Raw genomic sequence first — 22,852 nt, 5'->3', positions numbered from 1 at the left:
GTAAATAATTAACTAATAATGAATTTACCACTAAAAAATAAACAAAAAATTAATTTATTCGTAAATAATTAACCAGTAATTAGTTTATTGATAAATAATTAACTAATAATTAGTTTATTGTTAAATAATTAACTAATAATTAGTTTATTGGTAAATAATTAACTAATAATTTGTTTATTGCTTAATAATAAACCAAAAATTAGTTTATTTGTAAACAATTAACTAATAATTTGTTCATTGCTAAAAAATTAAGTGATAATTAGTTTATTGTTAAATAATTAACTGATAATTAGTTTATTGTTAAATAATTAACTAATAATTAGTTTATTGTTAAATAATTAACTAATAATTAGTTTATTGGTAAATAATTAACTAATAATTAGTTTACTGGTAAATAATTAACTAATAATTTGTTTATTGCTAAATAATTAACTAATAATTTATTTCTTCATAAATTATTAACTAGTAACTAACAAATTACTGACTAATAATTAATTTATTATAAATAATAAACAAATAATTAGTTTATTGGTAAATAATTAACTAATAATTAATTCATCGGTAAATAATTAACTAATAGTTTATTTATCCATAAATTATTAACTAAGAATTAACAAATTACTAACTAATAATTAATTTATCACTAAATAATTAACTAATAATTAACTAATAATTTGTTCATTGCTAAAAAATTAACTAATAATTAGTTTATTGTTAAATAATTAACGAATAATTAATTTATTGGTAAATAATTAACTAATAATTTGTTTACTGGTAAATAATTAACTAATAATTAGTTTACTGGTAAATAATTAACTAATAATTTGTTTATTTGTAAATAATTAACTAATAATTTGTTCATTGCTAAAAAATTAACTGATAATTAGTTTATTGTTAAATAATTAACTAAAAATTCAGCTGTTATTTAATAATTAACTACTAATTCATTAAAAAGTGAACAATTATTTAAAAATTAATTTTTTAGGAAAATTCGATAATTTTGCATTATTTTCACCGTTAAACAATTCTTCCACGAAATTTTGTTCATTTTGCGTTTTGAACGGAAAATTGAAAAATCAAAATTAAAGAGAAAAAAAAATAAAAATAAAATTGATAAAAAAAAAGTTTTTCCACTTATTTGAGATGTCAATGGAGAAAAATTTTTATCACGCTTCCTACTCATGCTTCTCATTGAGAAGGATGGTGATCACTATGTACATACACACATTTGCATGCAATGTGAATTTAAGGGGAAAAACTGAGACCCCTTTTTTTCACTAAAATTCCCCCACTCTTTTTGAAAAAGAAAATATTCCATTGAAAAGCAAAAAAAAGCGGGGGGGGGAGAATTTTTAAGGGATAGATAGGAAGGGATAGAGAGTCAGAAAGTAAGAGAGAGAAAGAGAGAGAGAGAGAGAAAAACTTTGGGAAACGTTGTACAGAGGAGAGAACTGGAGAACAAGCGCCAGATTATAAAGTGAGGGAGGATTCACGAGTGGGGAGGAGCCATCGCGCAACTGAGTATATATGCTGAAAAACACCAAGCAACTCGTTACAGTTCCAGAAGACACAAAACGAAAAGGATCTAGATCAAGGAATCGTTAAAAAAATAATTAAGTAAATAAGTAACTGAAAAAGGGTGAAATTATAAATAATACCAGTGTGATTACAAAATTAAGTAAATTTAATTTTGAGAGGCAAAAAAAAAAAGTGTTTAGGGTGCAACATTTGTATTTTTGAAAAAAAAAACAAAAAAAAAGAAGTGGTATTTTTTTCTTGTGTGTTTTACGACAAGTACGACAACAAAAAAAGGAGGAAAATGAAAAACCAATCTTTAGTAACAGTGACTGCGGGTTTTCTGCTTCTTCTTCTTGCATTGGTACCAGAAGTAGCACACGCCAGGCCATCAGGTTTCCTTAGGTACAATTTGTTTTCTGTTCTTTCTCTACTAATTATTATTTTTACTAGAAATTTATTTTATTTATTTGTCTTTTTGTAATTCGCTAATGACACTATTTGCTAATAATTATAATTCAGTTTTTTAATTTTATAATTAGAATTAATTATTTTATTGCCATTCGCTGATAATTACAAATTAGGTTCGTTTTATTAATTTTCCAGGTGATATTAACTATATTTATTTTATCTTAATATTCGCTAATAATTACAATTTAATTTTTTACCTAATTTTCCAATTGACATTAACTTTATAATAATTATTAGCACTCGGAAAATTAAATTATTTAATTTTTCAGTTAATTTTCCAATTGCTAATAATTAAATTATTATTTTATTACTATTCGCTAATAATTTCAATTTAATTTTTTAATTAATTTTCCTATTGATAGTAACTGTATAATTAATTATTTTACCACCATTCGTTAATTATTATACAATTCCGGTTTTTAGTTAGTTTTCTAAGTGCTAATAATTATTATTTAGCTTTTTAGTTAACTACTCTCTAAATTCGAATTAGTAAAAGTGTTTACTAATTTGAATTAGTGACGGACTTTCTGCTTTTGAATTAGTAAATTTTACTACAAAAAAATTAGTAGAAATTACTATTTATTATGGTAATATTTACTAAATCAAAATCAAACAGTCAGTCACTAATTCAAATTAGTAAACATTTTTACTAATTCAAATTTAGAGAGTAATTTTTTTAATTTACTAATACTTTTTGTCAATAAAATTTTTTAATTCGAAAAACCAAAAAAAAAGAAGTAGAAATTACTAATAAATTAGTAAAAATTACTTTTTGTCAATTACATTTTTTAATTCGAAAAATCAAAAAGAAAAGAAAAAAAGAAGTAGAAATTACTAATAAATAAGTAAAAATTACTTTTTGTCAATTACATTTTTTAATTCGAAAAACCAAAAAGAAAAGAAAAAAAGAAGTAGAAATTACTAATAAATTAGTAAAAATTACTTTTTGTCAATAAAATTTTTTAATTCCATTGCAAAAAATATTACGAATTAAATAATAATAAAATTACGAATTGAAATATAGTAAACATTTTTACGAATTCGAATTTGGAGAGCTAATAATTATTCTTTGGTATTTCTGTTAATCTTCCAATTGTTAATAATTGTATAATTAACTATTATTTTATTATCATTCGTGAACAATTTGAATTTAGTTGTTTTAGTTAATTTTCCAATTGCTATGTAATTCTGCAATTAATTGCATAAACAGTAGGAAATATTCTATCTTTTTTAATGTAAAAATTTTCTTTAGTTCTTCAACTACAAAATTAACACATTTTTTTTTATTTTCATTTCCTTTGAAACTTATATATTCTTAATTCTTCTTTTCCTTTTTTTTAATCTATTTTTTAGTTTTCTTAATTTCTCCATTTACTTTTTTCTGTCTTTCTTTCATATTTTTTCGTTAAATTTTTTCTTCTTTTGAATTTGTTCGTTAAATTTTTTCTTTTTTTTAATAAATTTGTTAAATTTTTTCTTTTCTTTAATTTGTTCGTTAAATTTTTTCTTTTTTTTAATAAATTTGTTAAATTTTTTTTTCTTTAATTTGTTCGTTAAAGTTTTTCTTCTTTTTAATTTGTTCGTTAAATTTTTTCTTCTTTGTAATTTGTTCGTTAAATTTTTTCTTCTTTTTAATTTGTTCGTTAAATTTTTTCTTCTCTTTAATTAGTTTGTTAAATTTTTTCTTTTCTTTAATTTGTTCGTTAAATTTTTCCTTTTCTCTTTAATTTATTCGTTAAAATTTTTCTTTTCTTTAATTTGTTTGTTTAATTTTTTACTTTTTTTTTTAATTTGTTCATTTAATTTATTAACTCCTCCTTACAATTTTTTTATTTTTTCTATATTATTTGGTTATTTCTATTTTTTCTCTTCTCTATTTCTCTCTTTTTTTTTTTTTGTTGAATACTTTTTTTTACTCTCGTTATATTTAAACTAATATTGAAGAATTTTTAGGTCAATTATTTTTTCTATTATTATTTACTACCATATTTGTCGAAAAAAATATAATTCTTGTGGCGTTTGCTGTTATATTATTTGTTTATTTTAATGGATTGATTGTCAGTTTATTATTTATTGATTCCGCTATTATTTTTTCTCATTTATTTGTATATATATAATATGCATTCTGTACTTTATTTAATGTTTTATTAAAATTGTTCTATATTTGTCAATTGTGATTATTATTATTATTATTAAATTATTTTATTATCATTACTAAAATTATTATCAATTTATTCAATAAACGGTCTTTGAAATTAAAAGAGAAAATTGAAAAAAGACAAAAGAATAGAACATTATAATAATTACAGTCAAAATGAAGTTCTATTCGATAGAGTAAAACTGTAATTAGTAAATAAATAATAATTATTATTTAATAATAATAATAATAATAATAATAATAATAATAATAATAATAATAACACAACTAATAATAATAATAATAATAATAATAATAATAATAATAATAATAATAATAACAATAATAATAATAATAATATTAATAATAATAATTAAATGAGAATAAAAAATTAATAAACAGTATTGTTATTAATATTTTATTCGATGTTTCATATTGTTATTTTATTTTGTTGTTATTATTTAATATTATTATCAATTTTTATTATTTATTGAATGCTCGATTGAATCAATATCGAGAATTTAAAAATAATGAATGAAAAATAATAAAAATTATTGTAGTCGAACTGAACTGATTAGAATGAAAAATTAATATTATTCTTTGAAAATGATTTGCGAATTTGCATCCAAATCAGGCTTTAAATGCAGATAAATATCATTTCTCCGAAGTCTTGATAATTGAGTGGTATAGATATTTTTTAACAATTGTTTACAGTCAAAGGAACTCGTCACGTATAATTTTAAAACTCCATTTGATTAGAAATTTAAATATTCTAAATTTACATTAGACAATTTTTTTTTCTACTTTTTTTCTACCAAAAATTTTTCTTTAATTTTTTTTTTTTTTTGTAAAAATTTTCTCTAATTTCTTTGGGAATTTTTTTTTTCTACTTTCGTTGGGGATTTTTTTTTCTAATTTCTCTCTATAAAATTATTATTTTCCACAAAATATATAGAAATTTAGTAGAAATTTTTTTAATATTTTAAATATTATTCACTGATAGTTCTTTATAAAAATGTTCTCATAATTTTTGTTTGCAATTTTTTTCTAATTTTTCGATAAAATCATTTTTTACAAAAAAAAAAAATTTAGTATTATTAGTATTAGTGCACACTAAAAAAAAAGTTTTACTTTCAGCCTGTTTTCGAGGCTGAATTTAAGGTGTAAACGGAGTCAGACTTTTTTTTTTTCTGTGTGGAAACTAATATTTCTTTATAGAAAAAGTTTTCTCTAATTTTTGTTTCGGCTTTTTTTGTTAATTTCGCTAAAAAAAATTATTTTTTTGCAATATAGAAATTTAGTTGAAATTTAGTAGTAAAAATTTTAAGTGTAGAATTTTTTTCTATAATAGTTATTTAAATAATTTACTAATATCTCTATATAATTGTCAGTTTTTTATTTTTTAATTGTATTAAATTATTCACGTAAAAAAATTACCACTATTTTCCACTCATGGGAAAAAAATAAAAAACAAAATAAACAAAAAGAAAAAAAAATTTTTTTTGTAAAAAATATTTTTACAACAGAATACTACTTTTTATAGAATATTTTAATATCCTACATTATTGTATATATATATATCTTTTTTCTTATGATTAATAAGATAATTATGACACTACTGTGTTGATAAATTATCTCTCATTCCCAACCTTGCTCAATAATATACACACAAATACTCATCAATGTACGTTTACTTTTTATTATTTAAACAAATTACTATCAATATGGTTTTTTTTTCTTCTTTTAAACTCAATAATTATTCCGAATTTATATTTTCTAATTATTTAGTTTCAAAAAGAAATTAAAATTTTTTTTTTCTTTTTTTAATTGACAATAAAATTGATCGCGAATTTATAATAGTCGTGCGTGTATATAATACATCTCGGACAATCAATTATTTTCAACATTCATCAGAAAATTTGATTTCACGTACAAATCATGCGCGATTTGTTTTTGATTAATTGATTATTGTTGTGGAGGTGGGGGAGAAAAAAGAAGAGTTCATTGTTTGATGTATCATTTGAAAATACGATTTAATGCGTGCAATTTAATATTATGTGTTCGTAATTAATTACGCGTGCATAATTAAGTAGAGATAATTTATCGCTTTTTTCTTCTCTTTCTTTCTTTTTTTTGCTTTTTTCTTTTTTTTCTTTCTCTTTTCTGTCTTTTTTTCTCTTTCTTTCTTTTTTTTTCTTTATTCTCTTTCTTTCTTTTCTTTTCTTTCTTTCTTTCTTTCTTTATTTTTCTCTTTTTTTCTTTTTACTCTTTCCTTCTATTTTTCTTTTTTCTTTTTCTTACTATACTTTTCTTTCTCCTTTTCTTTTTTCTTTTTTTTTCTTTTTTTCTTTCTTTCTTTCTTTCTTTCTATTTTATTCTTTTTTTCTTCTTTCTGTCTTTTTTAATTTATTTTCTTTTCTTTCTTTCTTTTTTTCTTTATTTCTTTATTTTTTTGGATTTACTTTTTTTTTATTTTTTTATTTCGAAAATCATTGTATTCGTTTATATATAGAAGAGGGGTGGGAAATGTTTCGATAATTTATATCAATTTTGTCCCCAACCTAAGACAACAATGAATTATAAGGAATTAACATTTAGTCACACACGATTGAACGCCGATTAGGATAATGAGCGTCAATTTTTTTTTCTTTTTTAAGAAACAATTTAGCGTTTCATCATTAAGAAAATATTTCTGCTTGATTTATTCGAAACTTTTTTTCGTCAATCAAATCGAAAATCACTCCCATTTTTCACGACAATAATAATTATAATAATTAAAGATGTAAATAAATAATAATTAATAATAACAATAATAGAAACTATTATTATAATTTTTAAAATTATTTTTTTAATAAATGAATAAATAAATTAATAAATTAGTAAATTAATAAATTAATAAATTAATAAATTAATAAATTAATAAATTAATAAATTAATAAATTAATAAGTTAATAAGTTAATAAATTAATAAATTAATGAATTAATAAATAAATTAATAAATAAATGAGTTAATAAATAAATGAATGAATGAATAAATAAAGTGAATGAAAAATAAAAAAAATATATGCGGAAAAAATTCTATTTTTCCTGCAAACGATCCTATTGTGCATTAAACAAGTCTAATTCTCGGATGTTTAACCCTTTCGAAATTGAAGTATCTCGTTTCTAAAGTGCATATATGCGTGTGGAAATTCGATCGAAAATATTATATTCAAAGAAATTTCTTCACAAATATGTATATATAAATTTTGTATAGATATCCTCTATATAAGCATTTCCTATATATTGTTATATTTGTACTTTCCTCTTATTTAAATTTGCTTTTCAAAAAATGCAATATTTCTATTTTACTAAATTCGATTTTTTATTTTAAACAAAATACAAATTTTTTTTACTGTTTTTTTTTACTTTTCTTTAGTCTTTTTTAATTTTAATTTCTAATTGAAATTAAATAAAAATAATTTAAATTTCTTTTATTTTCAGAAAAGAAAAACTTTTTTAAAATAAAAAAATAGTTTTTTATTTTTTAAAAAAAATTTTTTTTTCTTTTTTATAAAGAAAATAAACAAAAAAACTTCATATTTTGGTTATAAAATAAATTTAAATAAAAATTCGTTTGAAAAGAGAAACATATTCTTTAAATAAAGAAATACATTTTTTCTAAATAAAAATCTAATTATAATTTTTAATGAATATTAAAAACTAAATCGTTTTTTAAAAGAGAAAAATATTTTTAAAAAAAATATTTAAAAAAATCTTTTTAAAAAGAGGAAAATATTTTTTTTAAAAATCATTTTAAAAGGATTTTATCTTTTAAGATTTATTTTTTTAGATTTATTTTTTTAGAGAAATATTTTTTTTTTAAAAACACATCTCACCTTCATTGTTTATCGCAAAACTTTTTTTTTTCATTTTTGTAAATACCTCTATGACGTAATAGAAAAACGTATGTCGATGGAATTTTTTTTTTTTTTCTTCAAAAGCAAAAAAAAAAAAAAAGTGAAGAAACACGTTATGATAAAATGATAATTAACGCGTGGCAGATGTCTTGTATTTGATTAGAGGGTCACAATTGGGTTGAAGTATATATCAGATAAAATTATCGATATTCCATAAGTAAAATCCCTATTTTCTACTTACTGGATATTCATTTTTTTTTCTCAAGAGAAAGAGAGAGAGAGAGAGAGAGAGAGAGAGAGAAAATTTTTTATCATGAGAAATTATCTAGAGTAAAAAAACAAACTTGATATTGGTATATGAAGAAGAAATGGAAAGATTATATGTCGATTGTTTCAATATGTTATATTATGTTAATTTTATCGTAAAGGATAGTTGAGGAGGGTCTAAATATTTTTAAATATTTTTTTCCACCTATTTTTATCAACTTTCTTTCAACTTTGAAAAAAGTTTCTTTTCTTGACACAAAAATCTTCTTTTGCATATATAGTATAGACAATTTTCCACAACTAAGAATTTTTTGATATTTAATTAATTATTTTATTTATTTAATTTCTACTAACAATTATTTTTATTTTTTTATTTGTTTTTATTTATTTTTTATTTTTGTTTTATTTTTGTTTTATTTATTTTTATTTTATTTCTACTTTTTTCTATTCGTTTCTATTCTTCCCTTTTATTTTACACTTCTTTCTATTTATTTTTTATCTATATTTTTTCTATATTTATTTGCTGCATTTATTTATTGCACTTATTTATAAACTTTCTCACAAAATTTTTTTTTAAAATTTTTTCTTTTTTTTCAAAAATATAAATATTGTAACTTTATAATTGTGTTTTTAAGAAATTTGCATTTTTATTAGAATTTTGCACGCTTGAAAAATTCTTGAAAACACACACGCAAAAAAATTGCAATATTTCCGGAATAATAAATGGAAGTTTAGTGGTAATATTATTTTTTCTTTCTAATCGTATTTTTATAATATATTTAGCTCCCACTACGAAAATAGTGAATTTAAAAAATTTACGAGATAAAGTAAAAAAGTAGTTAGATTATCGTATGGTAATGTTCATACCAGGATTTCCCAAGTGTCATCTGGCTATTGTATCACAAACACTTTAATAGTAAATCTGCTCCTTTTCTTATTATAACACACACACACACATAAATAAATTGAGTAAATTCCTGTTACATAATTTCACGTTCGAGGTGAAATCAAAACTACTAGATTTTCATTTTTGTTATAATATTCAAAAAGGTACTTCAACAAAATTTCTTCCAATTTCATTTTAATAATTATTTTTTTTTACATAATTTATTTTTTATTTAAATTACAATTTAATTATTTATTTAATTTGTATTTTTATTATATTATATTTTATTCTCATTGTAACTAAATTATATTATTTTTAATATACATTCTAATCACAAATTTATTTATTATTTTCTTTATTGATTTAAAAAAAAAAATAAAAAATTATTAATTTCACCGAAATATATTTTTTTTAATTATATACATTAATTAACATTTTTATTACATTTTTTTGTTTATATTCGTATTTATCTATATTTAATTTAATAAATTTTATTAAATTTAATAAATTTAATAAATTTTATTAAATTTAATAAATTTAATAAATTTTATTAAATTTAATAAATTTAATACATTTTATTAAATTAAATAAATTTAATAAATTTTATTAAATTAAATTATTTTTTTAATAAATTTAATAAAAATATTTTTAAACAAAATTTTTTTCGACAATAATAATTTTGGGCCAGTTTAGAAATTATTGTCTTCGGAGAGAAAAGAATGTGCGAATAGAAAAAAAGCGAAAAAAAAACGTAACGTGAGTTCCCTGACACGTAAGTCAATTTTGTGCATCACTCGAGGCGTTGATCCACTGACGCAAAATGACTGCAGTTTGCATTGAATGATGCAACAAGTGTGTAAAATTAAATTCTCCAAGAAATTACAACAAGAATTATTTAGAAATTCTAATAAAAAAAAATTATAAACAAAAATATAAGTCCAATTAGATTTTCATTTTTTTTTAAAGAAGAAAAAAATATTTAATTGCAAAAAAAAATTGAATAAACAATTTGAGTTTAATTTCAGTAATTAGTTACATAGTCGTGTGATTTTTAGTGATTTCTTGAATAAATAAATTTAAAAAAAATTAATTTGGTGATTTTAATTAAAAAAAAATCAAATCAAGTAAATGATAGTTCATTAATTATTTAATTAGTCGTGTAATTCGTTAAATAAATTATACTTAATTAATTATTTAATTAGCCTTGTAATTTTTTAAATAAATTATAGCAAATTAATAAAATGATTTAATAAAAAAAAATTAAGTCAAGTAAATTAACGTTAATTAATTAAATAATTAATTCGTGTAATTCGTTAAATAAATTATAGCAAATTAATATAATGACTTAATTTTAAAAAATTAAGTCAAGTAAATTAAAATTCGTTAATTATTTAATTTCTGAAATTTTTATTTCGTGGAAGTATTTTTAAATAAATAAATAAAATTAATTATTTAATTAGCCGTGTAATTTGTTCAAAAAAATTAATTAAAAAAATTAAATTTAAATTTGAATCTTCTGTCACGATATTGTAAATTTTTGTGCAACTTCAAATCTGAAATAAAGTGTCCAAAAAAAAAAAATTGAAAAAAAATTTGAAAAAACGGATTTTTGTAATTAAAAATAATTTTTTTTTTGTTACAGTCGACAGAAGCGTGTTTCTGATCAAAGACTGGCGGAACTTGAAACACTAATGGCATTGTCAAGACTAAAGGGAAAATTAGTCACAGTGCCTGTGGGATTTGGCCGAGTTGATCCTGCAAAAATGTAAGTTCAAACAATTTTTTTTTCATTCTATATTTTAATTCTTCTTTCGTATTTATTATTTGTTTTAAGAAGTCTTGAAATAAATTTTATTCAGGAATATTTTTTTATTTATTAAACTAATTAGTGAATAATAAATTGTTTAATAATAATCAATAATATATTGAATAATAAATAAATAAATTTTACTAGGTTTTTATTTATTTATCTAAATGGTGAATAATAAATTATTTATTAATAAACAATAATAAATTCAACAATAAGTAAATAAATTTTTTTCAGAATATATTATTTATTTAAGGGCATTTGAACCTTGATGACGTTACAGTTTGTGCAAAGCATGTGTGACGTCATCAAGGTTCAAATGCCCTTAACTATATAGTTTTTTTTTATTTTTTTCTTTATTTAACTAAAATTTATCAAAATTTATTTAAATTTATTTAATAAATTATTTATTTAAATAAATTTATTTTAAACTTTATTTATTTAACTAAATGGTAAATAATAAATTGTTTACTATTAAATAATAATGTATTCGATAATAAATAAATTATTAGTAAATTTAATTTAATAATAAATAAATATCTTTATTTATTTATTCAAGCAATATAATTATTACGAATTCAAATTAACAATAACAAATCAAAAATAGTAAATATAGTAAAAAAAAAATAGTAAAAAAAATTTTAAAAATACTTGCAAGTAAATTTTTGACTTTCTACTAAAAGATAGAAAAAAATTTTTAAATGTTTTCGGAAGTACAGTAATTAATAATTCATAAAAATAAAAATTGATCGGATGTATATTGGCGGTAAGTGAGGGTTTTATAAAAAATGCAAAAACTCATATCCGGCAACGAGTGGAAGCAATGAATTTTCCCTCTATTTTTTTCTTTTTATTTTGCAAAAAAATTTCTTTGTACATTACTATTTCCTATTTTTGCGGTAATTTTATTTTTTGCTCAAATTTCTTTTTTTCTTATATGTATATATTTCTCGAGATAAAAAAAGAAAAAGAAAAAGAAAGTGTGGGTGTAAATTGGTTTGCGTTTGAGAAAATTTTAGCTAATACACTCAGTCCATTGGAATGAAAATCGCGAGCATATATAGGGCGCGATTGTATACAAATTTATATAGGGAGAACATTTCAGGAATTACTCAGTGATTCACGTGTAAATAATTCATTCACAAAAAAAAACGAAGCCCGAATTCCTATATACATAGAAGGAAAAGAGAAATTTTTTGTTTTGTTAAAAATTTTCCATTGACAATTTTTTAATCAACTTTTTTCTTCTATTTTTTTCTCCTCCGGAAATTTTTTGTTTTATGGAAACGAAAAAATTGAAGAGAGAATTTTTACATCGTTTTTCAAAAAATTATTTAAATATTAATTACTAATTATTTATATTTTTTATTAATTATTAATTAAATACGCAAAGGAATTGTTTAAATAATTAAGTTCAATTATTTTTTTTCTCTAATTTTGTTTTTCGAAAAGGGAAAAATTATGGAGGGAATTTTTATATTTTCGAAAAAAATTAAGTAATAATAATTACTAATTAATTATATTTTTTTATTAATTATTTCTTAGAAATATACAAAAAAAAAAAAAATTTTCAAATAATTAAGTTCTATTATTTTTCTTTTTTTTCAAAATTTATAAAAAATTTAAGGCAGAATTGTTTTAAAATTAATATTTATTATACTAAATAAGGAAACATTAAGGAAATAAAATTAAATAATAATACTAATTAATTACATTATTATAACAAATAATAATACTTTAGAAAATTATTATTCCATTACTTTTAAATTTTGTTATTTAAATTAATTAAATGGATTATAAATTTAAAATTATAAATTTTAATAAGTAAATAAGTAGATATTTTAAAATATTGTTCCTTATATTTCCTAAATAAATAAATAAATAAATATAGTAATTTTTGTGTTGTTTTTTAAAGGGTTTTTGAAATACTTTTTCTTTCTATTATATTATTTTTTTTTTTTTTTAATTGAATCAGATAAAAATTATTTTGAGTGTAGGTGTATAAATTTAAAAGGATAAAATACTTAACGTATTATATATATATATATATAATGTAATATATTTAATGTCAATAGCATTTCTGCTTAGCATTTGAAATTAATAATTCCAGATTGTTTAAAATCAATCCATTAATTGCTAATTGCTCGCGTGTTTTTTTTTTACCGGTCCTTTTATTTTTAATTAATTAATTATTTATTTTTGGATTTTTAGGTTTTAAAATTCTAATTTTCGTTAATTATTTATTTATTTAACAAATATGTGCAAAAAACATTGTTTTTTGTTTATTTACTATTCTTTATATATAAAACTTTGTTTATTATTTTTTGTTGTTTAATTTTTTGATAATTATTTATATATACTACTTTGTATATTTTTTTCTAATTTTTAGGTAATTATTTAGATACTACTTTGTTTATTATTTTTCTATTTAATTAATTTATTTATTTATCTACTGCTTTGATTTATTTGTTTAATTTATTTTGTTAATTATTTAAACACTACGTGGTCTATTATTTTTTTTGTTTAATATTTTGATAATTATTTATACACTACGTGGTCTATTATTATTATTTTTTTTGTTTGTTATAATTTTTTCGTTATTATTTATAAACTGTTTATTATTTTTTCAATTCAGTTATTTTTTTATCTACTGCTTTGTTTAGGATTATTTTTTTATTTAATTTTTTGTTTATTACACGACAAAATTTCTTTTTTTTTTTTAACGTTTTTCATAATCTTTTCGTGATTTAATTTTATGTATAGATTTACATTTTCAATCTGTGACAATAGGTTTTTTTTTTGTCGTTAATATCAGGAGAAATTTCATATTATACTGTTTGAGGCATGTAAACATAAAAAAAAATTTCAATCCTGATTGAAATCTTTTGACAAACTGATGCAAATTTTTATATTTATTTATTTTTTCGTTATAAGTGGGAGAAAAATGGTTTTTTAAATTTATAAAATTCAATTTATCTATACACACAAATTTTACATGTAAATTTTTTTATTTTTATTTATTTTTTTATTTTTATTTATTTTTATTTAAAAACAAACAATTAAACAAACAAAGGACGTAAAAATTATTTAATTTATTAATTTATTTATATTTAAATAACTATTTAAACAATAGAAATAATAATTATTATTATTATCATTATTATTATTATTATTATTATTATTATAATTAAAATAATAATCCGTACCAGTATTGATTATTATTTCAAATAATAAACAAAGTAGTTGTATAAATTTTGTCAAATCATTTTAATTAAATAACTTGTAATTCTCTTAAAATTAATATGTGTTTCATTACAATAGTGAGTAATTTAATTGAAAATATTAATTATACCAATAATTATAATAATAGCAAATAATAGCGAATAATAAATAAACAATAAATAATAAGAATCTAATTATTTACTTTTAATTGTACGATAATTGATTTTATATAGAAAAAAATAATTATAGATATTTTTTTTAATATAGAAATGAAGATTAAAAGATGAGAAATAAGAGAATTTTTTCTACTGGGAATTTAAAAAATAATAATTCACTTTCATAAATGAATAATTCGCAAAGGAGATAATTAATTACAATTTTACAAATTAGGAAAATTCGTTTTATACTTGAATTACTTTTAATTGGTATTTAAATTTACTTTTAATGTTTAACTTTCAATTGTCATGAATAAATAATTTTGAATGAAAAGTACTTTTATTTTTTATTTCTAATACTCTGTCATTGAAAGAAATTATTCTTAAAATTTGTTTTTTATTATTAAAACAATAAAAATAACAAATAATTATGCACTATTATAATAAATTATAATTTTTATTATTATTAATTAATTATTTTTTAGTTTAGTTTAGTTTAATTATTTATTATTAATAGTCCACGCCATTCGGCTTCGGTTTCGGAATTTTACTAAATTAATTAATTAATAATAATAACTAATAATTATAAATTTAGTGTAAAATTTGTTAATTATATAATTTACAATTTCGATAAATAAATCTTAAGATTTATTTATCGAAATAATAATAAATAATAAAATTGAAATTCACGCAAAAGAAAATTTTCTATTCTCCCGTAAATTTTGCCCGTGTTTGGACTTAATATGTGAATTAATACGGAACCATCTATTACAATAAACACAATGTATTTTACAAACTTTGAGAATTTAGAAAATGAAAAATGATCGAAAAATTTTCTCAACTATAAAATAGCTTTCAAAATTATATAAATAGGGAATATAAACAAAAAGTATTATAAAATAAAAAAATAATACAAGGGAAAAATATTATAAATAAATATTTGTTATTAAATAAATTTGTATTAATTTTTTTCTCCAGTTTGCAATTTTTTAATTATTTAGAATTTTTTCTAATCTTATAAATTATAATGGATAATTTATAAGTAATTTATTAATTATTAATATGAGTCATGAGTAAAATGAAAATAAAAATAAAAATATAATAAATATTGATAGGTTGATTAATTATTTATTATTATTGTTTATTAATATTGTTTTGATTAATTAGGACAGTTTACAATAAAGTATTGTTTTCATAATATTGAATACAAGTTTGAATACTTTTTTTTTTCTCTCTCTCTCTCTATCTTTTTTAAGAAAAATTGAAAAAGTTTTGTCTTTTCACGAAGGCGGAAACCTTTTATAAGAAAAGTTTTTATATTTTTTTATTTTATTTAGTTTTTTTTTTTTTTTTTTTTTTTTTTGAAGGAAAATTTGCAGACAATTGAAATGCATTTGTCAAGGATAGAAATAACAGGGGTAATGCAACGGAAAAGCGAGTCCCTAACAAGTTTATCAGTCCTCGAGAATATATTTCGAATAAATTTCTATTCTATTCAGTGTCGCGTTACTGTACCGGAAATTTGTTTACGATACTTGAAGAGATGCGCAATGCACTCGGGGAATTCCTTATAAATATACACTTTTCCATCATGAAGGAGTAATGAAGCTTTTATTTTTTATATTTATAACTGCAAAAAAAGAAAAATTTATGAAATCACTGTGTTTGTATAAGTATAACAAATTTGATGCTAATTTTTGAAATATTTATTTACAGTCTTCTCTCGATAATTAAAACTTTCAGTAGATTTTTATTATTTTGAATTTTTATTTACCGTTATCTCTCGATAATTAAACTTTTGATAAACTGTTATTATTGTTATTATTATTTAAATATTTTTTATTTTGAATTTTTATTTACAGTCATCTCTCGATAATTAAAATTTTGATAAATTGTTATTATTATTATTTAAATATTTATTATTTTCAATATTTAATTACAGTCATCTCTCGATAATGAAACTTTCGATAAATTATTATTGTTTTGAATTTTTATTTACAGTCGTCTCTCGATAATTAAAACTTTCGGTGAATTTTTATTTACAGTCATCTCTCGATAATTAAACTTTCAATAAATTATTATTATTATTATTTAAATAATTTTTATTTTTATTATTTAATTACAGTCAGCTCTCGATAAAAGAACTTTCGATAAATTATTATTATTATTATTATTATTATTATTATTATTGTTATTATTATTTAAATATTATTTATTTTGAATTTTGATTTGCAGTCATCTCTCGATAATAAAACTTTCGATAAATTATTATTATTTTGAATTTTGATTTGCAGTCATCTCTCGATAATTAAAACTTTCGGTAAATTATTATTATTGTTATTATTATTATTTAAATATTTTTTATTTTGAATATTTAATTACAGTCAGCTCTCGATAAAAGAAGTTTCGATAAATTATTATTATTTAAATATTTTTTATTCAATATTTTTTATCGAGAGTCGACTGTATAAAGAAAAAATTTTTACTAATTTTTTCTTTAAATTTGCAAGAATATTAAAAATATTTGATAAAGTTGCGATTTTTTGAAATTTAAAAAAATGTAGAAAAAAAATGATGCACCTTTATGGAAAATATTCTTTTTCATTATAAAATAACGAAATTGAAGTTTTTTAAACTTTTTTTTTCAAATTAAAATTTTTTATGACTTCTAAAAATTAAAAATCATTTTATCAAATTTTTTTTCGTTTCTGAATAATGAGTTTGTTTTTAACTATAGAAAAATTATAAAACTCATTCAAGAAAGTATGTGCCAATTTTGTACTCGCACATTATATAGGAGAGATAAAAAATGAAAAGTAAAAAACTTTGTTAGTGAACTCCGAGATTTTCTCACGCCTACTAAAAAAAAGAAATTTTGTTATTGAAAAAAAAAAATATTCGCATTTAAACAGGAAAATATTTCTTTTAATTATATATTTTTATTGAAAATATTTAAAAATATTTTTATAAATATTTTTCAAAATATTACTTACATTAAAAAATATGTTAATAATTTTACCTCTATTTTATTAAATAAATAATTTCAAATTAATAATTAAATTATTACAAAATGTTAAATAATAATAAAAATAATTTTTGCAAATTGATAATTTTATTTTTTTAATTAAATTTTAAATAATTTTAATTAATTTTGATTAATTTAATTAAATTTTAATTAATTTTGATTAATATAATTAAATTTTTATTCATTTTGATTAATATAATTAAATTTTTATTCATTTTGATTAATATAATTAAATTTTTATTCATTTTGATTAATTTAATTAAATTTTGATTAACATAATTAAATTTTTATTCATTTTGATTAATTTAATTTATTTTTTACTAATTTTGATGAAAATACACTCGACTAAAATACACAGGAAAAATACACTGAATAATGAATGGAGAAAAGCAAAAAAAAAAAAAAAATGAATTAATTTGAAATTTTTTTAATTTTCCTAAAACGAATTGAAGTTTGAGATGAGGGTGCGGAAGTGAAAAATAAAAAACGAGAGAGAAAAGAGGAGGGGGGGGAGAGAAATTTTCGGAGTGATTGATTTAAAGTTTTGATAAATTGTTATCTTGAAGATTCAAGAATGGCATTTCCTTCGAAGAGATTTATGCGAAACTGACCTTACATCATACAAGGCAAAGCAGAAAACGCGGTCACGACTATAGAGTCGAGATCAATGAAATGATTCAGAGAGTTGTTTAAAATTCAGTTGACTTCTTTTTTTTCTCCCCCTCTCTCTCTCTCTCTCTCTCTCTCTCTCTCTCTCTCACTGATCAGCTAATTAAATTTCTTTGCTGGATTAACTTGTTTCATTGAACATCTTTACGTGATAAATCTTATTTTCCGCATTCCTTATTCTTTTGACCCTTCCACCACTCTCTTTATTCTTCGTTTGAAAATTCATTCTAATTTATTAATTTTCCTAATTTTTTTTTTTCACTTTCTATATTATTTCTGGATTGTAATTTTATTTAATTTTTTTAAATATTCATTAATTTTAATTTTTTATCTTTTTTTTCACTTTTGATATTATTTCTACAAATTAAAAGTTCATCTGAACGATTAATTTTCGTTAATTGTTTTTTTTTGCACTTTTGATATTATTCCTAGATTATAATTTTATAGTTAATTTTTTAAATATACATAATTATTTTAATTGTATAGTAATTTCAAATATTTTTGGCAATTTTTTTTCTGTTTTTTTTTTTTTAATCAAAAATTTCGGGAAGTTTTCTAAATGCTCGTCATCGTGTTTTTATCACTAGAAATAAATCTTTATTCTATATATGTTTTCTATTCTAAACAGAAAATGATATAAATAATCGTCGTGGCTGTTAAAAATAATTAAGTTTCTTAAAATACAGTAATAGTATTTTATCAAGTAGCCAAATTTAGTCCTTTGCCTTTCTCCATACGCAAATTTATAAATGAATCACATTTTTAGAATAGAAGAATCGAACTTTGCTTTCACGTGGGCGACATTTAATATATTAATAATGCAATTTATTTCACTACCCGCCTTTGTATAGAGAATTAGAAACAGTTTTTTTTTTTCATTTTTCTTTTTTAATTAAAATTTTTCAAATTCTTTAAATTCTTTTTCAAAAACAAAAAAAAACAAAAATTAAAAAAAAGTAAAAATAACAAAAATAAAAAAATAAATAAATAAAAAGCATAAAAAGCATAAAAATAAACAAAGTTAAAATAATGAGATTAAAAATAAAAAAAAGGGTAAAATAAAAGAAGTAAAAATAAAAAGTAAAAATAAAAACAAAAAACATAAATAAATAAAAATAAATAAGTAAAAGTATTTTTTCATCGGAGCGAAAAAGTTACTGCTGAGTAAAAATACGAAAGAGTTAAATTAGATTTTGTTTTTAATAAAATTTGAATTACATATTATTCAATTAATTAATTAAATAAAAAGTTAATGCTGACTAAAAATACATAAGAGTTGAATAAAATTTGTTTTAAACAAAATTTTAATTACATTTTTTAAATCAAATATGAATTAATTGTTAATTAAATAAAATTTTTTGAAATTTTCTTTAGGACAAGAGATATTTATTTATTTGTTATTATTTTTATTTATATTTTTATTATTATTATTTTTATTAATATTGTTTTATTATTATTATTATTTAGAAATATTATTGTTTATTGTTTATTAATTTATATTGTTATTCATTTTAATTAAAAAAATTTTCTCTTTTTTGCTTTCAGTGGTCGCAAACGACGATCAAATGCTGGAAATGATTTTCAAAGATTTCAACGCTTCTTGAGAACTATTTCGGAATCCGAATTGACCGATGATGAGAGTAAAGACATATTTCCTGCGTCTTGGGTACGTTTAGAAAATTAATGTTTACCCAAATATTTAATGAAAATAAAATAGAAAAAAAATAGAAAAAAATAGAAAAAGAAAATAGAAATAGAAATTAAAAAAAGAAAATAGAAAAATGAAATAAAAAAAGAAAATAAAAAAAACAAAACAAAAAAAAACAAAATAAAAAAATAAAATAAAAATAAAATATAAAATAAAAAAAGCAATAAAAATATAAAAATGATATAAAATTAAAAAAATAGAATGAAAAAATAAAATTAAAAATAAGATAGAAAAATAGAGTACAGAATAAAATAAAATAAACTAAAAATTAAATAAAAATGAAATACTTAGAAAAATAAAATAGAAACCATTAACAATTTTTTGAAAGTGATAAAAGACATTTAGTCTACAATTTGCGTACCCAAGGGGTCAAAGGCCATTGTTTAATGAACACTAACTTATCAATAATTTATTTAATTTTTTTTTCATTATAATTAATCTTTCAATATTTATAATTTAGACGAAGTACTTTGATTTGCTAATAATAATTATGGCACGTTTTGCCTGATGCAAACGCTTAGAGTAAATTATTGCATCATTAGGATTAGAAAAAAAAAAAAATTACAATCTCATTCATTCATACGTCTTTCCTTTAAAAAGTCATTTATTACTAAAACAAAGTTCGCCTTTTTTCAAAATTTTCCTAAAAATTTTATATTTAAATAAATAATTTTGTCTATTTTTTCTGCTCATCATATATTGTATTTTTCACATTGAATTAAATTAATTAATAAAATACAATAAAAATGAATTTTTAAAAAATAATTTTAAATTAGGAAATTAATTTTGTTTTAATTAAAAATCGAATTTTTAGTTTATTTAAATTATATTTCAATTAAACTAAATTAAATTAAATTGAAGTCAAATTTTATTTAATTGAGTTCAATTCAAATGCAATTTAATTTGGAACTGAAGTTCAATTTAAATTCAATTTAATTGTGATTGAATTTCAATTCAAATTGAATTTAATTAATGAAATTATTAATGTGAAATGGAATTGAATTTGAATACATATTTAATAACAAACTTAATTGAATTTGAATTAAATTTGAATTACAAATTAAATTTGATTTACAAATTAATTTTAATTTGAATTAAATTTGACTTATAAATTAAATTGAATTTGAGTCGAAATTCAATTACAAATTGAATTACATTTGAATTCAACTAAATTGAATTAAATGTGAATTGAATTAAATTCAAATAAATTAAATTGAGTTTAATTGGGATTCAACTAAGTTGGAATTGAATCTGAATTGAATTGAATGGAATTGAATTAAATCTGAATTGAGATTAATTAAATTCAAATAAATTGAATTCAATTTGGATTTAATTAAATTCAAGTCAAATTGAATTAAATCCGAATAAAATTGAATCTAATTGAATTAAATCTGGATTTAACTGATTGAACTTGAATTAAAACTGAATTAAATTGAATTAAATCTGAATTAAATTGAATTAATTCTGAATTAAATTGAATTGAATTGAAATTAAATTGAAATTCAACTATGTAAATTCAAATTGAATTGAATCAAATTGATTTCAAATAAATTTAATTAAATCTAAGTTACATTCAAAATAAATAAAAATTAAATCCAAATTACATTCAAATAAATTAAATTGAATCTGATTCGAATTAAATTAAATGAAACTAATTAATATTATTTAATAACCAGAACATAATTTAATAAATTATTTTTCTCCTCAGTTCCAGAGAGACGTGGATAATCAGCTGGGCGATGAAACGGATGACCCTCCTCTCTTTTTTAATTAAAAAAAAAAAAGAAGAAAGCACGAGAAGCAAGAAAAATCGTTAATAAAAAGACAAAAATGATTTTTAAAAAATTCGTGAGAGGTTCTTAAAAAAAAAAAATATTCTCACCGCCCGAACAGTATTAGCGGATTGTCTGCCGTCCGAACTTGAACTCAATACTGAAGTTTAATTTCACATTATTTATATTATTATAGTAAAAAATTAGGCAAAAAAAAAAAAAAAAATTAGGAAAATTTTGTTCAAATCGACTCTTGTAATCTTGGAATCAATTTAGTAATATTTAGCAAAATGAAATCCATACAATGATTTTTGATTGTATAGAAGATAGTTTGCGACAAAATTCACAAATTTTCTAATAATGAAAATTTTACGTAATTTTTCCACCGACAAATTTATTAATTTTTTTCGATTTTCGATTTTTTTCGTAATTAACAAAAATTATTGTAATTGAAAAAAAAGTTCGAGAATGTAAATTTCTTTTTTTAATATTGAATATTAAAAATTAAATATAAATATATTTGTATTAAATTAATATAAATATTAATATAATATAATACAGTATATTTATATTTAAATAATGTTAAAAAAAAAAATAGAAATATCAATATTGAAAAAAAATAAATAGCATAATTAGTCAGTATTTCTGGACAAGATGTCATAGACGCATTGCTTTAGTTAAATTATTATTATTTAATTAGCAATTTGTATATTTATTTTTTATTAGTATTTATAAGTAGTCAATATTAAATTTTACAATCTAGACGAAAGATCTAATTTGACCGAATTTAGTGTTGGTACAAATATTTTTTTTCAAATGAAATTTTTTTCACAATTTTACTAAAATATTGAATTAATTTTCTTTTTTATTTAATTTATATGTCGTAATTTTCGTTTACTTTTTAATTGAAAAATTGAATATAAAGTGATTTTTTGGTAATTCTAATTAAATTATAATTAATTAATGAAAATTAATTAAATTATAATTAATTAATGAAAATTAATTAAATTATGAATAATTAATAAAAATTAATTAAATTACTATCACATACAGTTTACCTCATTAAATTATTACTGAAATCTACTAACAATTGTAAAACTTTTTCTGTACTTACTATAAAATGAAAAGAGAACAAAAGTCTTGTCAATTTTTTTAGTGCGTTGAAATATATATTATATCTAATTAATGTAAAAATCATCGCAATTATGTAGGTATATTAGATAATTTTAATTATTTATTTATTTAGTTCGCAAAAAAGACACCATTGAAATTATATTATTACAAAAAAATATTTAATTAATTATCAGAATTTTAATTAA

General features: G+C 19.0%; 1 protein-coding gene across 1 annotated transcript; it reads left to right on the top strand.

Moving 5' to 3' along the window:
* Positions 1-1,432: 1,432 nt before the first annotated feature.
* LOC122507140 lies at positions 1,433-21,994 on the top strand. The gene is made up of 4 exons (XM_043619702.1): positions 1,433-1,920; positions 10,818-10,940; positions 19,599-19,719; positions 21,470-21,994. Exons 1-4 carry the CDS (start codon positions 1,820-1,822, stop codon positions 21,533-21,535), a joined length of 411 nt encoding a protein of 136 aa, XP_043475637.1. The 5' UTR covers positions 1,433-1,819; the 3' UTR covers positions 21,536-21,994.
* Positions 21,995-22,852: the final 858 nt, after the last annotated feature.

Source organism: Leptopilina heterotoma, unplaced genomic scaffold (assembly GCF_015476425.1).
Source record: "Leptopilina heterotoma isolate Lh14 unplaced genomic scaffold, ASM1547642v1 Lhet_45, whole genome shotgun sequence".
Lineage (NCBI taxonomy): Eukaryota > Metazoa > Arthropoda > Insecta > Hymenoptera > Figitidae > Leptopilina > Leptopilina heterotoma.
This window is presented reverse-complemented; position numbering and strand designations above follow the sequence as displayed.

What these genes read in the sequence shown, in the direction of transcription:
- LOC122507140 (XM_043619702.1), top strand. Translation starts at nt 1,820, where the DNA reads ATGAAAAACCAATCTTTAGTAACAGTGACTGCGGGTTTTCTGCTTCTT. An exon ending in AGGCCATCAGGTTTCCTTAG is followed by an intron (nt 1,921 to 10,817) that starts GTACAATTTGTT and finishes TTTTTGTTACAG; the next exon opens with TCGACAGAAGCGTGTTTCTG. An exon ending in ACATATTTCCTGCGTCTTGG is followed by an intron (nt 19,720 to 21,469) that starts GTACGTTTAGAA and finishes TTTTCTCCTCAG; the next exon opens with TTCCAGAGAGACGTGGATAA.